Source organism: Asparagus officinalis, chromosome 8 (genome assembly GCF_001876935.1).
Source record: "Asparagus officinalis chromosome 8, Aspof.V1, whole genome shotgun sequence".
Taxonomy (NCBI): Eukaryota; Viridiplantae; Streptophyta; class Magnoliopsida; order Asparagales; family Asparagaceae; genus Asparagus; species Asparagus officinalis.
The window spans coordinates 14,960,055-14,980,482 of record NC_033801.1 but is presented as its reverse complement, the minus strand read 5'-3'; the positions used below and the strand labels follow the sequence as shown (position 1 = coordinate 14,980,482).

The 20,428-nt window shown below is 37.1% G+C and overlaps 3 protein-coding genes across 5 annotated transcripts; all 3 read right to left on the bottom strand.

The window, feature by feature from the left end:
* On the bottom strand, window positions 444-1,416 carry LOC109820907. The gene is made up of 2 exons (XM_020387103.1): window positions 1,071-1,416; window positions 444-1,000 (listed from the first exon to the last, which is right to left on the bottom strand). The coding sequence occupies exons 1-2, from the start codon at window positions 1,414-1,416 to the stop codon at window positions 444-446; spliced, it is 903 nt and encodes a 300-aa protein (XP_020242692.1).
* On the bottom strand, window positions 1,251-7,283 carry LOC109822431 (E2F transcription factor-like E2FE). 3 transcript variants are annotated; one of them, XM_020388625.1, is made up of 11 exons: window positions 7,119-7,283; window positions 6,922-7,042; window positions 6,766-6,843; window positions 6,619-6,678; window positions 6,457-6,529; window positions 6,292-6,365; window positions 5,907-5,979; window positions 5,740-5,813; window positions 5,249-5,636; window positions 3,708-3,798; window positions 1,251-1,334 (listed from the first exon to the last, which is right to left on the bottom strand). In XM_020388625.1, exons 1-10 carry the CDS (start codon window positions 7,211-7,213, stop codon window positions 3,716-3,718), a joined length of 1,119 nt encoding a protein of 372 aa, XP_020244214.1. In that variant the 5' UTR covers window positions 7,214-7,283; the 3' UTR covers window positions 1,251-1,334; window positions 3,708-3,715. The 3 variants fall into 3 exon arrangements, with proteins under 3 accessions (XP_020244214.1, XP_020244213.1, XP_020244212.1); XM_020388624.1 differs by lacking the exon at window positions 1,251-1,334 and adding an exon at window positions 3,132-3,588; XM_020388623.1 differs by lacking the exon at window positions 1,251-1,334 and having other exon boundaries at window positions 3,132-3,798.
* On the bottom strand, window positions 8,163-18,172 carry LOC109820906 (alanine--tRNA ligase, chloroplastic/mitochondrial). The gene is made up of 13 exons (XM_020387102.1): window positions 18,104-18,172; window positions 17,886-18,011; window positions 17,591-17,802; window positions 16,905-17,083; window positions 15,249-15,327; window positions 13,454-13,588; window positions 13,220-13,369; window positions 12,634-12,744; window positions 11,587-12,507; window positions 9,946-10,265; window positions 8,979-9,207; window positions 8,744-8,880; window positions 8,163-8,654 (listed from the first exon to the last, which is right to left on the bottom strand). The coding sequence occupies exons 1-13, from the start codon at window positions 18,153-18,155 to the stop codon at window positions 8,315-8,317; spliced, it is 2,991 nt and encodes a 996-aa protein (XP_020242691.1). The 5' UTR covers window positions 18,156-18,172; the 3' UTR covers window positions 8,163-8,314.

Below are 20,428 nucleotides of genomic sequence, written 5' to 3'. Positions count from 1 at the left end.
AGATTGTAACATTGAGTTGTGCTTAATTGAGTTCTCATCTATTGTAGAGAATAAATTTATATTTGTTTACCCTTGTGTTAGTTTACATATCCTTGCATATATCATATTGTATATCTCTTTGGTAGGATATATCACCTTGTGTTAGTTTTATATCCTTGCACATACATTGCCTATATCTCTTTGTTAGGATATTTCTTGTTGTTCATATTGCTTATCCCAGCTCATATAACTAGTTGTATTTCATACTTGCTAGGATAACTTGTTAATTAGTTTTAATTAGCATTTAAATCGGATTAGATTAGCATAAGACCCTAATCACCCCCCCTCTAGGGTCTAACATATGATACATGCTTTCATAATATCTTTCAGTACTTCTTAATCCCAAAATCGCGCTGGTCCACGCACAATTGCAAAGTGTGCTTGGAGGACCCTAAATGCTCGCTCTACATCATTTCTTGCAGATTCTTGAGCTTGTGCAAAATTTTCCTCTTATTTACTTGTGAAACTGAAATTATTTTTACAAATGTTGACCATTGTCGGTATATACCATCAGCAAGGTAATATCCCATCATATACTCATGAGAATTAATAGAGTAGTTAACTGGAGGAGCACGACCTTTAGTAAGTTTAATAAAGAGATTTGACCTTTTCAAGACGTTAATATCATTATAAGATCCCGGTAACTCAAAAAATGCATGCCATATCCAAAGATCGTATGAGGCAACGACTTCCAAAATAATTATTGGCTCATGGATGTGACCATCATACATCCCATGCCACGCAGCCGGATAATTCTTCCATCTCCAATGCATACAGTCTATGTTCCCTAACATTCCAGGAAATCCGCGTAGTTCACCAATCTCGAGCAATCTTCTGATATCGTCGTTGTTTGGTGATCTCAAATACTCATCGGTAAAAATTACAACAATGACCTTAACAAACTTTTTAACACTTTCAATAGTCGTGCTTTCACCAATCCGTACGTAATCATCCACAAAATCTGCAGATACTCCATAAGCAAGCATTTACAGCGGCTGTTATTTTTTCAAAGGGTGATAAACTAAGATTACCTGCAACATTCCTTCTTTGGACAAAGTAAGGATCAAAATCTTCCACCGCGGATGCAATTCGGAGAAAAAGTGGAAGATGCATTTGAAACCTCCTTCGAAATAGTTGTGAACCAAAAACGGGCTCCTCAGCAAAATAGTCGCGATAAAGTCTATTATGACCTTGAACTCTATCGCATTGAATGACAGCATGGCCTCGAACAGAACCAAGACGACGTGATGCACTCCTCTCGTTAGCCACCCGCTCCTCTTCAACCGCCGTCATTCCTAAGAACATTGCGTATTCCTCGTCAGCTTCTTCTTCCATGAGGAGCGCAGCTATTTCGTTGTTATGAGACATAGATGACATTGGAAAAATGATGCTAACAATGAACACAATTTGAGTTGAGTGAAAAGTGAGAGTGCATATGATATTATTTATAGAGGTCATATAACCGTTATGATATAGCCGTTGAAATATAGCTGTTGAAATATAGTCGTTACAATATAGTCGTTGAAATATAGTCGTTATAATATAGCCGTTACAATTATTTATTACAAAAGGAGGTAAGTAAAAAATGTCCAAAACTATTTAGGAAGCCATTTGGGAAGCATTGTTGGAGCACTTACTCCTTATTTGGCTCCCTATTTCCTAGGATGAGAGATTTGCTCATCAAATATAGGGAAAATCTAAGATTACTCTTGGAGATGCTCTTATATCTGACACCCCACTCCACATCATATCCCACCCCAATATTTTCTTCCTCTAGGTTTCAAAGAGAGGCCTTATTATCACCGCATCCCCCATTTTTCTCCCTTCTCTTTTTTACTCGCCGCCTGCATGCCATTCTGCTGAAAAACCACATCCCTCTTCATCAAAATCGGCTGAATTTTCTAGCGTCAAAATCTCATCCTAGATGGAGAGTGGCTGTTCTTATTATAGCTTGCGGTTTGGAAGATTAGCTGGAGGTGAAAGCTTCAATTTGGGGGTTATTTCGCCGATCTTGTTCTTTCACGCTTTCATCTGAAACTCTCTGAATCGGACGGTAGCTTTCATCTCCTCTCTTTTGATTAAAGTTTCAAAGGCGATCAGGTGAAATTGATTAGGGTTTCGAATAAATTAGGATTACAAGCACTGATTGTTAATTTTATACTATGATGTTAATTTCTGAAGTGAGTTTGGTGTTTGATGTTTGGTTTATTGTTTGATTAATTCTTTCAGAGATGTGCGCCCTCCACTAGGTCTTAATTGACTAATGCTTGGTTTATTGGATTACAAGCACCGGTTTATTGTTTGAAGTGAGCACTGATTGTTTGATTTTGTGGTTTATTGGATTACAAGCACTGGTTTATTGTTTGAAGTGAGCACTAATTGTTTGATTTTGAGATATGAAATCAAAGATGTTGGCCATCTCCGGTTCTTATGAGTTTAACTCTATGATGTTCTACTTAATTGAGCTATCAGTTATCCTTCTAAATCTTTGGTTAACTCTCAAGTCTCAATCCTGCATAAATGATAGTGATAAATGATAATTATACAGGAAAATTCTGTGTTTTCTCTGTTGTTAATTCTCTGATTAGGAAATATCAAGATTAGGAAATATCAGTTGTCATTCATTTTAGAATTTCTTAACTTCATTCAATTTCAAGTCCATTATTGGAATGCAATCTACAATATAATTTCATTTATTTTTACATTTTTTATTTACATTATCTCAGGTTAGTTTATAACCGTTTATAGCTGTTGGAGTATAAATTTGAATGGGTATGATTATCCCAATTAAATACAATTGTATTTGTTCTTTTGTGGGAGGTAAGCTCACCAAAGATTATTATATTCACCAATCATTATTTTGATAATATTAAATTTTGTTTGCTACAATTATATATTTCAAATTCTAAAATTTGTAATGTTACAATTTGAGTTTGAAATAAAAAAATTACAAATTATAGTATTGCATATCTGGAATATTGATGACATAAACAACATTTTAAAAAATCTCAACCCATGTTAAAAAACCTATGGATTTCAAATCCTATGGATTTCAAATACCATAGTGAAATCCACATCCTAAAGTTATAGGATTTGAAATAAACACCCACTAGTACCATTTCGTTAGTAGCAAAATCTGTTTTGATGATAATAAACGGGTCAGATATTCTTCCGCTACCTCAAAAATAGTTTGGGAAAATTTCACTAATCGCCCAGAACTTTGAGGCTACTGCACATAAATCTCCCTCAACTTTGTTTATACAATTTAACCCGCCAAACTTTGGGCAGTCTAACTTAACCCCTTTGAACTTTGAAGTTTTTCAAACAAAACCCTAACCTCGTCTCGATAACAGTGAAATGACCCACAACTCCTTAAGCCTTCTGCCACCACCTGAACAGGACCGGAAACTCTGTTTAAATGGGCAAGTGCAAAATTCCCGCCTTTTTATACATCAGGTTCTGGTCGTTGAAACTAACTTCGTTAACACAAGGCACTGACATTTAGCATCGGTTGATCCAATCTTTATGACATTTCTCCAATTATGTATTCTGGGTGACCAGAATGTTATCAACGGAATATCTATCGATGATGCTCGTTTGCAGTTAAAAAATGTCATGGTTATTGAGAATGAACGAGAAACTCTCTAGTACAAGGATGAATAACTTGCCTCAGCTATTATCTGTTGTCAGTTGCTTGAGTAATTTCAGCATACCAACTCTTCCATGCCTCCAAGTAGTGAGAAAATAGGTCACTCAAAGCTGTCAATTGAGAGAATAGATGATTAGATGACCATATCTTTCTTTGAATTGGAAAACAATAGTCACAACGCATACAATGTCACTATTTGCAAATGTAGTCTGCTTAACATTAGAGCCATAAATATAGATGAAGATGAGGATATAGCGCCTAAATATGACCAGTATGCAATAAAACAGTGGTCTCTTAAGGCTAAAATTTAATCTGTTTTCCTGAATCAGAAGTTGTTCAGGGCTTTAGATATTTAGTGCAGGAAGAGAAGTTAACCAATCATTTACATGTTACCACAGTCTGCATGTGTCTCTTACTTACTACTTTGTGCTTGAAGTGTTTGAACAATGGTAAGCAAACATCCACAAGCTCAAGAGTTAAAAAAAGAAGGGGGGAAAAACATTTGTAGTACATGAGACATTGAAACTTCATTCACCATGGATCCAGTAAAGAATCGTGATATAGTCAACTCCTAGAACTGGGTTGTACTGTTGCATACCTAATGGTTGCTTGGTAAAATTAGATCTGTTTAGTGAGCAATAATAGAAGTTATGTACCTAGTCCTGATGCCAGATTCTAATGCTGTGTTGCTTGGTTTTGATTACCTGACTATTGTAGGATCTAGAATTCTGCTAATGAACAAAACCAAGTTAGGGCTCCAAAGTAGAAACAGAAACTAACAGAAGAGGTGAATTCCATTGAAACGCAAACATCAAAGGAGTGAAAATCATGATGCATAACCGACAAAATCTAGCTTACGGAAAATTACAAGATAGGCAAAGTTGTGCCCGGCGTTCTAAATGGCAGATGTATGGGGGACAAGTCCACCAAAAAAACTCCATATGAGATAGCAAATATAGGGGATATTTTGGAGATATTTAATAAATATAAGGGTACCAATGACGGATAGTGTGTATGTCATAGATGCTCATGCTTGATGCACCAAAAAATTAGCTTTGGAGAAGGGTGGTATCTTTTGCAATTGCAAAATTGCAAAAGACTAATCCTTCTTTTCGGACCTTCCGGTTATTAACATAAGCAAATATTTATTTGGATTTTAAAGCTCAATTGAATTATAAATCCAAACCTCTCTATAAACAAATCAAAGTGCAAATTTACACTGCAATATTTCAGTCCATTTTTGAGGGCCGAAATGTTTCCCCATGTATCTGGAAAATCATGATATGTCACCCAAAAAATGCCGAAAGCTGACAAGGATATTAAGACTAAATCATTTTGCAACAAACATTATAAAAATACATATCAGCTGATATATTGACAAGGTTAGATATATTTTAAACAATAGCTATGACATTTCTTTTAAAATGGTGTAATATAAAAGGTTAGTTGGGAAATGTTTGCAATACATACACAGAGTCACCAAATTTCAGTAAGAAAAACATCAACAGGAGAAAAGCAATGGCAAGATCAGAATATGGACAATTGAGGCATGAATCAAACCTTGGTTGTGATAATCAGGGCGGAAGGAAGATGCCATGGTCTCCCAATTATAAGCTTCCTTCCCTCTTTCCTCGATGCTTTCTTCTCTTTTAGGCAGAACAGCGGGAGAGAAAGGCCCAAAAACATATCCTTTAGAGGTCTGCAATTGTCTCTGAACTGCAAGATTGCATTCCTTCAGATCATCATGTTTTTTGTACACTTTGCAAGGCTTTTTGTCAGCATAAGAGATTGATTTGCTCCTTTTTGCTAAGTCTGCATTTGTTATATCCATTCCAAAAGCTCTCTTATGACCTTGCTTTGGACTGGATGGTACAGCAATTGCAGCACTTCGCTTCCCATTTAATCCGAGCCACCTAAATGCTGGCTTCCTTGTCTCACTATGGTGTGTCTGCAAAAACAATTAACATTACAAAAAAGATGGGTCACAAGAGAAAATTATTCTTTCTTCTTCATCTTCTCACACTGTAAGTATATTGGTTCTTAAAGCATACCTTCTCAATGAGATTGAGTGAAGAAAGGACGTTTGCTATGTCATAAAGTCTTCGTACTTTGGCAGCATTATTACCTTAAAAGAAGAAATAGGCATAATCAGTTTACTTTGAATGAGGAAAAACAAATTAAACAAGTTCTATAAAAGGGGTGAAATAGAGGTTAGTACTTTTCGGTTGAGATGGGTCATGGACTTCCCCAAGCAGTATTTTTGCTGCTTCATCGAGTGAGATTGTATCCACCTATTAACAAATTGCCAGCAATAAGTGAATATTTAGCATAGCAAAGCAACATTTAGACACGACACTATGAAAAACTTAAGTGGCAATTGAAACAGTAGGATGTTTATGTAACAATCTAATGACAGTGTTGAATGGAAATTTAGCTTACTAAGGCCTCAATAAACATTGAAATTGACATCAAAAGACAATAAATTTACATCACTAAGGTATTTTTTTGGGTCTTCATATTAGTAACCACATTAAATTTTGATTTAAGATTTAATGCGGAGTATAACAAATCATGATAACAATATAAGAGTTGCAATTGCGTACTTCTGAGGTGAGAAACAGCTTGACAAAATTCTCGGTGAGCATACCAAGTGATTTTTCCCTCCTATTCTCTGGAGCTGTACAGAAACTGAAGTCAACAACTAAGAATAGGGTTTATCTTCAATTAGCATTAGCATCAGGAGGAAAAATGGATATCTATATCATTACCAGGCTTTCCCTTTAACGAATTTGAATCTCCGCTCTGATCTAAAGATTTGTCATCTTCATCATCCTCTACATCCTTTCCCAAACAAAAGAGAAGTCAACATTAATCAATGAAATACATCAAGACTCACAATTAAAAGAGAAGAAATTAGGCAGAAAACAGACCTCAACGTTTAAGGACTTGGGTTCAGTGGCAGACCCAGAATTCTCCCTCAAGGCCTCTTCCTAATTCCAGGTCAAGAAAATTTCAAATTAGGGCACAAGAGAGAAAAGTGCCCAAGCTCCAAAAATTATCGGAGAGATTATATGTACCTTGAGTAGCTCCAAGGCCTTAGGGATCCCAGAAAACCCTATCCAAGAGTATCTATTCTTTGCTTTCCTAGCTAAGACCTAAATGGAAAAAAAAAATCAAATTAAATAAAGCAAATCAAGAACCCTAATTTTGAGAGAAGGGAAGAGAGATCCGACCCCAACACTTTCCAAGACATTGACAATATCGTAGATCCGCCGTCTCTCGACCCCCAATTTCTTCGCAGCGTCATCGAGACTTATCGATTCGACGTCATCCCTATTGTAAAGGCTCACGAAACTACACAAGAATATCAAGAAAATTAGACAATTATCGCGACTTAAAACAAAACCACTAATACGAGATCACCCATTACTTGGAGCACAAGAGCCCCAGAGATTTCTGCTTCCTGCTGTAGGCATGAGTCAATCCGCCTCCAGATTCCAGAAAAATCGAAGACGACGACGACATTTCTTGCGATAATTCACAAATTCGGACTAAATTTCGAAGAAATTAGAGAAAAAGAAGGGCATGGTGGGGAGCGGGGGGATTTTTCCCTAGGACAGTTGTGATGGAAAGCTGAGGGTTTTTTAATTTGGGGACGATGGCGGAAGAGAGGGCGGCGAGAGCAATTTGGGAATAGTTTCAAAAAATTTTAATTCGGAGTTCCCGGTTTTGCCCCCAGGACCGGGGGGAATCGAAGGCCGATCGCGGGGATTTGGGTTTTCAAATTTTGCACACAAGCGCGTAAGCAAGTCTAAAGTCGAGAATGGACATGGTTTTCATGGACAGGTGTCGGTTTTCTCAGTGGCAATATTGTAAATGGATAGGGGATCGGCTGCATTTTCTACCAGTGTAAACGTCAGTGATATATGGTGGAGGATCCACCGGTTTGTTGCGCGCCATGGATTTCAGTTTTTAAATCGTAACAAACTAGCACTGTATTAAAAAGATTTATAGAAAATTTATTTTTGTTAATGAAATAACAAATAATTTAGCATATGTACTCGCTTTCAATTCATTAAGTTGTTGTTATAAAAAAACATTGAAAATATAATATGATTTAAAATAAATAAGTGATATTGCCATGTTATCTTTATTTTGATTTCGTAAACAAACACTGTACGGAAATATACACTTTCTTGCAAAAAAAAAAAAGACTTTCGAGTCACTTTCAATTTGCTAAACACCCCCCTTAACTTCTAAGTAGCATTTCGCAAAAACACCCTGAAAGATATGTCTAATTGCAGATAATCTCTTTTGGTTAAATATGCAATGTCAATAGGTATACAATGAACTTGACAAACAACGGGTTTGTGCATAAATATTTGCCCAGATCCATTTCCTTCCTTCCGAGCCCAAAAAAAAAAAAAAATTGTCATCGAATAACGGATCTACAATTTTTTTCCTTGAAATAGAGTTAAAAAAGGAAAAACTAGATATGAACTACTCTGAATTTTTCATGTGGTCATACAAGTATACACACACCTACAAAAACTGAGTCAGTCTGTAGAACCTCTAAGATCTTTCATACATATATGAGCTTATACCAAGTTTCTTACAATTATATTTTCATGTTGCAGTCTTTCGATTCACTGCTTCAACGAGTTCGCTCCTCGCCTTTTCTAGCGCATCCAACAGCTTTTCTGGTTTCCTGCCGCCAGCCTGAGCAAAGTTCGGCCTGCCACCACCTCCACCACCACAAATTTTTGCTATACCTCCTATAAATTTCCCTGCTTGAAGTCCCATTTTAATAACTTCAGGGCTAAATGCAGCAACCAAGCTCACTTTTCCATCACCAGGGCATGAACCCAAAACAACAGCTACAGGATCTGGGAGTGAGTCCACAAGATACTCTGCAGCACTCTTTAGTGCATCAGCATCGGTGTCATCCATACTCTCAACTATCGCACTGTAAAAGTTTTTTCTCTTGAGCTCAGACAAATCGTCGTTTAGGGAAAAGGAAAGTAAAAGAAAAGGAATTGAGGTTGTTTGTGATACCTAACATTAGAGTTTCCAATTTGGAAGGCTTTGCTTGCCATAGCTGATGCCTTCAATGTTGCCATTTTGTTGCGCTTGGTACGGTTGGTACTCGGTTGGTACGGTTGGTATTGGGTTTCTACCAAGTATGTCTTTTGCTAGTCAGTCTGTAGAAGCTCTAAGATCTTTCATACATATATGAGCTTATACCAAGTTTCTTACAATTATATTTTCATGTTGCTGTCTTTCGATTCACTGCTTCAACGAGTTCGCTCCTCGCCTTTTCTAGCGCATCCAACAGCTTTTCTGGTTTCCTGCCACCGGCCTGAGCAAAGTTCGGCCTGACACCACCTCCACCACCACAAATTTTTGCTATACCTCCTATAAATTTCCCTGCTTGAAGTCCCATTTTAATAACTTCAGGGCTAAATGCAGCAACCAAGCTCACTTTTCCATCACCAGAAGCAAGACTTATTAACATTGACCTGAAGAATACCATTTCCTCAAAGGATAAATATCTTTCTCAAGCTCCAATGTCTTTCTTTATTAACATAATTCCTACATATATATATATGTTAATATAACTTAAAATGACGGTAACACTCCAATGTTTTTCTCAAGCTCCAATATCTTTCTCAACCTCCCATGTCATTAACTCAATTCCTACAGCTATCAGTTGATATAACTTAATATGACAGTAACACTATAGTCAAAATGATTTTACAACAATAACAATCTTTAACAGTTTAAGAAGTCTGGGCAGAACTTAGAGATAAATAAATTCAAAGTACTTGTTCTCTCTTTCTCTGTACAAAACTTCAGAGGAAGTTGCAGACAGGTCTAGTTTCAGTTAAGAGAATTAGTGACAAGCCAACAGCTTAACTTACGTTGCTCATTATCCGAAAAGTTGACATAAATTTCACCTAGAGCTACGTCTAAGCAAACACAGAGATTGTAAAATCTTCGTAATAGGAACTCAATGGTATCAACATTTACAAAAAGATATTTATAGGACATCACCCTAGTCTTAGGAAATATTCTAGAGGTAATAAATCCATGTCTTGAATGGAATGAGCCCAAGTCTTGACGGAATGCAACATTCCATCTTATTCCCTCTCTAAATAGCAATTACTCCTACACCTAACTCTTCTGGCAAACAGACCTCTGTCTGACAAACTTCGAGGGTATTGTTGGTTGGCTCATGGCCAAATCCAAGATTTTACTGTTTTTTGATGAAGTGAATAGCAAGAGCTCTGAAGAAATGATATACCTGTTCTCCATACTTCTCACCAAACATTGCAATGGCGCCTGATTTCTTGGCATCTGCCAAGGCCATAACTTTTGTTTGAAGATTTGTTGCATCACCAATCCACTGGTTAATTAATACCTCAATTTCCACAATCTCCTGATCTGATAGGGGGCGATGGAAGTTAAAATCAAAGCGTAGACGGTCGAAAGCCACCAAGGATCCGGCTTGTGAAGTGTCTTGACCAATAACACTTTTAAGAGCAGCTTGTAGAAGATGTGTCGCGGTATGGTGAACCTGAAACAACAGAAATATATCAGGATCAGGTTAAAAGAATAAAGTAAAGAGTCAGCAAGATGCAACATGATGACAGAATTTGAAAAGCAAAATGTTTGACCTCAGTCTGAGTTGATGTAATTAATGCATATGCTGGAGTAAAGGGGATTAGGTAGTAATATATACAGGTCACTTGGATACTGAATTGGTAGGAAGTCTACTACTTCAGTAGTTACCATTTTCAATTGTAGCTTTATGGAATATTTTGCTGATCATTAAAACAACTCAGAAAGAAAATAGTTGAGCATGATTGTCCTTCAAACTCACATCATTTAATGTTGGCGAATGATGTTATTTCCATGGATGAAGAATTACAAAAAAAAAAAATCAAAACACTGATTTCTATTGAGTGGTGAATGTCCTGGTTGTGGCGTCTATGCCGTAACATTTGTATAGTCTTTACAAACATCTTGGTTCTCCTTGTTAGTGTGCTATCTTAGCATCATGGTGGACAAAAACACTTGTAGCATGACTCATGCATTTTATTCTTCACCCTTGTCAAGTATCTTTGTTTAATCAAAAGGTATCGTAGTCACCTATTCGGTCAGAGCATCTATGATCTGTAATTAGTCGATTGCACTAGTAACAAGTAAATCCCATGTCTCCGCGTCTTGACATCTGACAGAAAGTCCAACTCAATATTCAATGCTACTTTTATATATATATATATATATATATATAGAGAGAGAGAGAGAGAGAGAGGAGCTAGGCTACTATTAATAGCATCCAACATGTGGATATATATATGCGTGCGTGTGTCTACATTTATAGTTCATATCTAGTCTAGAGGTTCAAGTGTCAAACAAGGTAAGCATCTATTTTTGATGCCTTAAGATGATGATTCGCTCCATATTTAAGCCGAAAGACAACTCAACGGCAAGTTGTGATATAACTAATGATAAAGGAAACAAGAATGTCTTAAAACACCAATAGAAAATAATCGAAAATATACCCAGTGTTTATGCAATATAGAAAAATAGAAACAAAAACTAAAGAGAAAGAAATCAGCATAATTCACACGCGCGAGCACACATGCCCACACACCCACCCACAGGCGCGCACACACACACAAGAAACTCAGTACTAAGATGACTGATATGCGAAGGGGGAAGAGGATAAGCAATACAGTAATATATAAAAAAGAAATTTTCGAATTCATTATTGACACCTCTCAATCTAACTAGATAAGTTTAAATCATAGATGTAAATATGCCAAAAAAAGAAGTGCATTAACATCAGATTATAGTGAAGAATGGAACCCGAAAAGAAGTGGACGTCGTACTTTTGCTCTTTGCCTTAACTTTGAATCAACTGCAGCATCCACTTCAGAGCCAATCTCTATAACCCCCTCTCTGATTGTACCTTTGTGAACAAAAACATTTCCAAGGGACTTCTTGACATCTTTGATCTCCACAATAGCTTTCTGTGCACTATCTTCAGCTCCCGTGGCAAATAGAAAACCGTTGTCTCCAATCTGACCGCCTGATTCAGCATAAAATGGTGTTCTATCCAACAAGATCTCTACATCCTTTCCTTGAGTGACCTGTGTTACTGGGTCACCATTAACTAATAAGCCCTTAATAACAGCATTAGCAGAAAGAGAGTCATAACCTAAAAATTCAGTATCAGAAATACTCTCTGCAAACTCATTGTCACTCTCAACAGAAAGTTTAACTACATTGTGAGCCGCCTGAGACCGACGCCTCTGGCTTTCCATTTCAACATCAAACCCCTCCATATCCACAGATACCCCTCGTTCTTCAGCAACTTCAGTTGTTATCTCCACTGGGAAACCATAAGTATCATACAGCAGAAATGCATCTTTACCGGAAAGACATGGGCTATCTCCATTTTTGCCGCTGGTTAATAAGGCATTGGACAAAAACTGGTCAAGTAGATTTTCTCCTCTCTCCAAAGTCTGCACAAATCGTAACTCCTCTCTTTTCAGCTCGTCAAGGATATGGGATGTCCTACCTTTTAAATCTGAGTCTACATGGGAACTGAGATTAATCACTGTCTTCGCAAGTACGGGTAGAAAAGCTCCTTCATGGTTCCCATGTACATCCCCTTCAATACCTAGTAACCTCCCGATTCGAACAACTCTACGTATAAGTCTTCGAACTACATAACCTCTCCCAATATTTGATGGCACTACCCCATCTGATATGAGATAAACGACTGCACGCATATGATCTCCAATAACCTGGAACGGTGAATGTAAGGTAAATTTGTTAAAAAAAGGAATAATCTTGGAAATAGAAGTTGGAAATCACTAACAAGCAGAAATGAACTCAAAACTAACTAACTGAATCTCCATAACAGGTTATACTTTAAGATTGGTCTTGGTCACATCATCTGCACTGGCATATGAGATTCTTGCTAGCTCTGATGCCTTCTCAATGATGGGAAAAATCAAGTCAGTCTCATAATTGTTGGGAACCTGGAGATGCAAGTATGAATTAGAAACAAGTTACAAGAGAATTAAAGCAAATAAATAAGCAGAAGTAAATGTCAGTTCTAATTCTAAAAGAAGATATGGAACCATCAAAGATATATCATGTTTCTGAAAATCAAACAAACTAAAAGGTTATATTTTTTTACAATAAAATTCTCTTTAATTTTTATTTCAATGGATTTAAAAAAAATAGATGAAAGCAATAATGAAAATTGGGTACCACTGGCATAAGTTCTTTCTCTTTTGATTTATTTCACAATGGATTAAAATAAAAGGAATAGATTCGAGCAGTTATAATTGAAAACTGAACTAAATTATATCAGAAATTGAGGAATCTCAGCAAACATATGGCTTCAATTCCAAATAGCATAGAATGTCTTGACTCGAATACAGCCTATTAATGTCAAGTATCCATGCAAGACTAGAAACTTAAATAAGCGTCAAGGACAATAAATGTTACCTTTTGAAGAATCCGTGCCATACGCTCAAGTCCCATGCCTGTATCTATATTCTTCTGCTTTAAGGGTTCAAGAGATCCATCATCCTTCTTGTTATATTGCATAAATACCAGATTATAGAACTCAATAAACCTATTATCATCCCCCAAATCCTGCAAACAAGTTTTTACAAGTTTCGTTTTTATTTCAATAAAACAGATCAAGAAAGAAATGAGAGTAGAACCAAAGGTATATACAGCATCTAAGTGATCCTTTTCAGGATGGAAATCATAATAGATCTCAGAGCAAGGGCCACAGGGACCAGTAACCCCACTTGTCCAGAAATTGTCCTCCTTGCCCATTCTCTTAATGCGTTCCTTAGGAACACCCACCTGATAAATTTATCAAATGTATATACGCAATAGTTAGAACATACACAATGTTAATAACAAAATTATTGAGCTATGACAAAGTCTAAGATCACAGTTAGATTTCAAAAACAATAAAAAGTCAGTTAGTATAGCAGATCATACTGACGCACATTTAAACGACTCCAGAAAGAAAATATTAATTAATTAGGAAAGCACATGAAATGTTGCATGCTTCCTGTGAAAGGGCACACCAATGAAAGCTACTAACATTGAAGCAGAAACACAAATACATAACTATTACACTTTCCCTTTCATTTCATTTACACAAGCCATTCACTTGGTCGATAGGGGCTTCAACTGTGAAGCAGTAGCAAACAAACCTGAGAACAGTTTAGGCCCCAATAGTTAGCCTCTTATGTCTTAGACCCATATAAGCTCTAAAGTCAGCACTCCATGATATGGAACTAAGCCTCAACTTCAATTGCCTATTTGGACCTGCTTACTAAATGAGGCACAGACCTGACAATTACAGACCATGGATATGGACAGTTATACTAAAACCTACGTTGCATGGACACTTCTATCATGAAGCCAAACCTGTACCCGACACTTCCCATACCCGTATATGTACTTGACTCCTTGGACACTCCTTGAATATATGCATACATTTACTCAGACATGTACTCAATTATATAATACATGTTTTAATTTAAAACACTCAATTACATAATACATAATAAAAGAAAAATAACAATGTATTATAGAAATTTTGATTCTCGTAACATGTGAAAGAAAAAACAATATTGACCTCATATATATTATTAAATTTTGATGCATATATAGCCGTGTCCTCATACCCTACTTTAGATAAATCTGTCGTGTCCCGTATCCGCACAGACCACACCCATGCCCATATCCGTACTCGTACCCATGCAACATACACGATAACTCTTCCGAGACCGCCTCTCATGATTACCGTGTGAAGATCCAAGAACTATTATTTTCTTCAAAAACTATGAACCCAAGGAAGTGCATGGTTTACCAACAAGAGTCTTAACAAAAGTTGGAACACAAAAAAACAATCTTAAATAAACGATAAGTTTTATTATGAACCATTAAGAATAGTGCAATAAGAATAGTGCAATACAAGTATGCATCATAATTTGACTATATTTACTTTGTAGGCAGAAAGGCATTCCAAAAAATTAATATAACTACAAATTTCCAAGAAAAATTAAATAGAGTGCTCCCAGAAGGCCACCACAAAACACAACCATCATAATCTGAGAACTAAAGCGCACAATTCTTCAACAAAGAAGTGATGGAGTTTCTAAGACATGAGCTGTTAATATGCATCAAACCACTTGGATTCCTGTGAAGTATTCTAGATAAGGCAGTTATCAACAAGAAGCACTCTATTACACAATGTTGAATGGGCAAATTGTGAGATACATGCAATTCAAGGTTAAAAAAAAGGAAAAAAAATCCCCAGTTACATGCTTGCCGAACAAGGGGGTTTATTCCTGCCCTCACCAGGGCGCTGTTAAGCCCTTCTCCTTATCGGCAGAAAAGAAGATTCTAGACAAACATTTTAGATGATAATCTTTCTAAGGAAAAGTAGTAATCTATCTCTAAAGCACTGTGACGAGCCAAACAGAAAATCTGAATCGAATGAGTTTACCTCGTCGTGCCATATAGAGAAAGCTTCATCGTCGTCTTCAAAAATGCTGACCCATAATCTCTCTGGAGGTAAGCTGAACCTGAAAAAGGACATGAAACACTATGTATGAGGGTATAGCGTAATAAAAGTACAATACTGTATAAATTGGAGGCAAGTAAAGAAATTGAAGAATATAGTGGATGATGTATCATGTAACAATAACAAGTTAATGATGATTCCATAATTGGTAGGGAAGAATTCATGGCATTCATCAGAATTCAATAAAAAAACACATGGAAGAACCATATGGTTTGGTCCATAAATATCTGAATACTGTATAAGCAATGTTCAGAATTACTAGGAAAAGAGATGTAAAAATCCTACAAGTTAGAAAGCTATGAACAGAACAAAACCTAGTATGTTTTTATTATGGTCCACCTAAGCGCACAACTCCCTATGTTGCTAGTATATTACAATGCATATTAGAACATTGTTACGCTCTAAATGATACGTTGAAGATCTTATACTAAATTTTCATGATTTTCAGGTTGTAGACTGTTATCTGTGTCTTCAAATTCTATGGCTCAAATTCGTTTAGTGGCCCGGCCAAAGTATATTGTGGAAAGAAAACAACGAAGAGAAATTTTGCAGAGGAGTGTGGAGGAGAAAAGGGCTTGGATCAATATGCCCAAGCTCAAAGCCTAATAGTACTATTTGGGCTCCACTGCGAATGAACCACTTTTCGTTTGGTAGCTTCAATTATGTAGCTCGTGTCCACTTTCTCATATATATTTGGATTCAATGTAGGATTATATGCTAGTCATTTAGAGAACTATGTAAATACTACCTATGTACATGTGGATGGACAAGAGAATCAGAGACATAAATGTCAATTTGAAAGCATGCAACGTTCACTTGTAAAATTAAGGATTATGAAATAATAAAAAGTTTCACTTTTTAATATCTATAAAGCAAGCATTGATCTGAAACTTTTCTCTTCTTTTTTTGTGCAAAGGAAGCAAACGACTTCAATTAGAAATTTAGGACACATGATCACAGTTCTAATAATAATTCAAATTTCCGACTCCAAACTTTATGTCCTATAGTAAGTCTTGAATAAAATCTATTAAGAAAAGGGCAAATACTAGTGGAAGTTATATCAAAGAGAACATTTAACAAACTAGCCATTTTCTTCTTTTATCTCTAAGCTGACCACTTCTGGCTATTCGACTACTACTATCAGAAAACAGAAACCACAAAAAATAATTATAGTTAAAGAAGTGCACGTAAGGGTCTATGAGTGCAAAACTGGATAAATATTCTGATGATTCCTCTGCATTGTAGTTGTAAAATTATTGATTAAAAAAATTTGATCCTCTACCAAATTAAGATAAACACACTATCTTGGCTAGGTAGCAAGTGACACCTTTCTAGCATTATAGTCGACTATCTTATAACTAAAAAACTGCAGCATATAAAGATTAGAATATCTTCTAAAGCATATTTTCATTGTTCGGGCAAAAAGATTTCCAGATAACTATGGCATACAAATTATTAATGAAAACCTATAACATTCTCCTGTTGCAAATAAAGCATATCAATGAACTCCATTTGTCAGTTAAACAACTCAAAGTTTACCGATCTAGAGTTCATGTCCCATCAGGAATAAATGCATACTCCTTAGTAGTAAGCTCCCATGCCCACTTAATCGCTTCCTTCTTGAAGTAATCACCAAAACTGAAGTTCCCAAGCATCTCAAAGAAGGTTTGATGTCGGGCTGTCCTTCCCACATTCTCAATATCATTTGTCCTTATGCACCGTTGAGAAGTGGTAGCACGCGGTACTTGTCTAGGTTCCTACAAGACCCAGTTTATAATATCGTGTCAAGACATCAAGTCCAAGTAACAGCAGACCCTTGGATAAACCATAGACAACATATAAGTAGTTATAGGAATAGAACCTCCATGCTTTACAGCATTCTCATCATCATATCTAATGAGCTAAAATTATAGAAGACTAACAATGTCAAAAGTTGATCGCAAAGAGAATTATGCAACCATATTAGTTGAAAAGGGTTTTGCAATATTATGACCTGTATCCAATATCGGACAATGAATACAAATTCATTAACCAGTTTCTCATCTTTTATATTCTGTTCAAATTTGGAAGAATCTTCACGAGCCTCAATTTATGGGCAGTGGCCTTAATTCTTCCCTGATACACTAAGAACTATTTTTTAACATAAGAATGCTTACACCTCAGCATGATCATCCAAACTGCAAATTTCTCTTTCTTAAACAATAATTTTCTCATGGCCTCTTAGTTAGACTTCCAAATATTATTCAATTAAAAAAAATCTTCACCTTCCCCAGAAAAATGGGCTTAAACTGAAGCATCCCAGCAATCGTAAGCAAAACCGTCGGGTCATCAGGCACGAGCGACGCACTGGGGAGTATCTTGTGCCCTCGTGAGGCGTAAAAATTCAAGAAACGGCTGCGTATAGCGTCTCCGCTTATGGAATCGTCCTTAGCTTTTCCTTCTTCCACTACTTCATCAGCTAGAGGTTGTGTAGGAGCTGCGAAAATAAGCGAAGATTATAGGCATCTCAGAAGCTGAATCATTCAAAAATTGGGTCTAGGTCAAGATCAGAAAAGTAACCTGATGAGTTTCTTGCTGATAACGAAGCTCTCTTATGATATCGCCGCCGATATTTAGGGTTTTGGATACAGGTTGAAGAGATCAAATTAAGAGATCTCAAAGCAATTCTGACGTGTTTCATGCCATCTAGAATTGAATGGAAAACCATCGTCCAATGTCAAAAAAAAAGAGAGAGAGAGAGAGAGAACGGCGGGAAAATATGAGAAGAGATTAGTGACCTGGCACCGTCGGAAAGGGGCGGGGAGCGTGAAGCAGCTGGATCCCCTGCATCGCGGCGGCGGCGGCGGAGGCGGTCGGAAAGGGGCGGGGAGCGTGAAGCAGCTGGATCCCCTGCATCGCGGCGGCGGCGGCGGAGGCGACGGGAGGAGGAGAATGAGGGGGAGAGTGATGAAACCGACGCTATCTGAATTTTGAGCGTGCGCCTTGGTTTTAAATTCTTGTGGCTCCTTTTATCGGGATTGAGATTTGCTTTGTGTGGGTGGGGATTTCGCCGTTCGATAACTCGGGGTTGAGTCCTGTTAGCGTTTTCAAAGTGCGATACTTTGAGGGGCTAATTTGAAACAAATCGTAAAGAGCTGGGCCGAATGGCAATTTAAATGATGTGAGGGACTTATTTAATATTAGTTGAAGATTTAAAAGGGAATAATATAGGAAACACCTGAAAATTGAGGAAGTCATGCAAATTTATTATAAAAAAAGACACTTTAAGGAGTATTTCTGAAAAATAATGCTTCAAGCTAGGGCTGAGCACGGTTCGGTCCAAACCGAAAAAACCGACCGAACCGACCCGAACCGACCCGAAAAAATCGGTTTTAAGAGTAGGGCGGTTCGGGTCGGGTTGAAAACTTTTCAACCCGAACCGACCGAATACCCCATGGTCTAAATATCCATTCTGCTCAAACCCGACCCGTCCCCAAAGACAAAGTCTCAAACTCTCAAACCCTAAACACCTAAACTTTCCTTCCCCCTTTCCCAGCCGCCTCAATTCCTCTCTCACTCTCTCTCACTCCTCAGTTCCACAGTCCACCTCTCTCACTTCCTCTTCCTCTTCCTCACTTCCACAATCTTCATGGCCCAGGCCGAAACATCTCCTCAGGCTCAGGATCTGTCTCCGACTTTGGGGGGACACCCGCACCCGTCACCGTCGCCGAGACTGAGGTATAAACTTTATCTTTTGCTCTTCTTCAAGCTTCTGACTGTAATTATTCTTTAATTTTGATTTATTTCCTTGGATACAACAGCTAGTAAGTTGAGATATCGGCCTATCAGTTTCATGTTCATTTTTGCACTCCTATTCTCTTATGATTTCTGAGTTTGTGCTTTGATAACGATCCTTAATTTGTTTTCTGGTATATATGTTTTCATGGATGATGATTTTGTTCCTTTTTTCCCCTCTTGTTTTTCCAAATTAAGCCGGCAACCCCTGAAATACTACTATTTAATATTCATGGGATCCCTTACCCGTCACGATATATTCTATTTGATTTAGCATTTGGCAAGTCTACTGTTTAAGTCATTCTAAAAAAACAAAGTTAGAACCGAACAAACCGAACCGAACCGCACCGAACCGACTTGCAACGGTTCGGTTCGGTTTTAAATTATATGCGGTTCGGTTCGGTTGTTCAAAATTTGGTAAAAACCGACCCGAACCGAACCGTGCTCAGCCCTACTTCAAGCCGTCTTTATAACTAGGAGCGCGAACAGATCGGATATAATACTTATTAGGAACAAATTTTTAAAATAAACTCATTTATATTTTTAATTGTCAAAATAGACCCATTTCAGTGTATTTATCAAAACCGGCCCATTTTGTGGCCACGTCAACAGCGTGGCCACGAAATGGGTCGTTTTTTTTAATGTCGCCTCTAAATAGTCGGGGTTGACAACCCCGACTATTTAGCTATGTACAAGCTAAATTAGTCGGGGTTGACAACCCCGACTAATTTAGGGTCATATCTAATTGGTCGGGGTTGGCAACCCCGACCATTTAGTAGAGGAAAAATTTCCTACGACAAAAATGGTCGGGGTTGGCAACCCCTACCATTTTTTATCCAAGAAGGTTTTTTTTAAACAATCCAAGAAGGTTTTGCTGTTATCCAAGTTTTCTTTTCTATTTAGCATTGCATTTTGATTCTATACAGACTACACTAACATAATCTGAATATTTTCTCTTTCCTTTTCTATTTAGCATTGCATTTTGATTCTATACAGACTACACTAACATAATCTGAATATTTTCTCTTTTCTTGCTTGCTTCAAATTTTACACTAACATAATCTGAATATTTTCTCTTTTCTTGCTTGCTTCAAATTTCAGTGGGTTCCTGAATTGAGACATTATGCACCAAATGTACCTATCGTGCTCGTAGGAACTAAGCTCGGTAAGTACAAATGAAACTAAACAATGTTACATTTAACCTTTGCTAGTAGACATTTAATTTGCTCGGTATGTTGTAGATTTTGATTTTATATTTTAGCATATACAAAACTGGTTAAAAATGTTGGTACAGATTTACGCGATGATAAGCAGTTCTTCATTGACCA

What these genes read in the sequence shown, in the direction of transcription:
- LOC109820907 (XM_020387103.1), bottom strand. Translation starts at nt 1,416, where the DNA reads ATGTCATCTATGTCTCATAACAACGAAATAGCTGCGCTCCTCATGGAA. An exon ending in CCAAAGAAGGAATGTTGCAG is followed by an intron (nt 1,001 to 1,070) that starts GTAATCTTAGTT and finishes GAGTATCTGCAG; the next exon opens with ATTTTGTGGATGATTACGTA.
- LOC109822431 (XM_020388625.1), bottom strand. Translation starts at nt 7,213, where the DNA reads ATGTCGTCGTCGTCTTCGATTTTTCTGGAATCTGGAGGCGGATTGACT. An exon ending in CTGGGGCTCTTGTGCTCCAA is followed by an intron (nt 7,043 to 7,118) that starts GTAATGGGTGAT and finishes ATTCTTGTGTAG; the next exon opens with TTTCGTGAGCCTTTACAATA. An exon ending in ATGTCTTGGAAAGTGTTGGG is followed by an intron (nt 6,844 to 6,921) that starts GTCGGATCTCTC and finishes TTTTCCATTTAG; the next exon opens with GTCTTAGCTAGGAAAGCAAA.
- LOC109820906 (XM_020387102.1), bottom strand. Translation starts at nt 18,155, where the DNA reads ATGCAGGGGATCCAGCTGCTTCACGCTCCCCGCCCCTTTCCGACGGTG. An exon ending in ATCAGCAAGAAACTCATCAG is followed by an intron (nt 17,803 to 17,885) that starts GTTACTTTTCTG and finishes TTATTTTCGCAG; the next exon opens with CTCCTACACAACCTCTAGCT. An exon ending in GGAGCGAACTCGTTGAAGCA is followed by an intron (nt 8,881 to 8,978) that starts GTGAATCGAAAG and finishes CAGACTGACTAG; the next exon opens with CAAAAGACATACTTGGTAGA.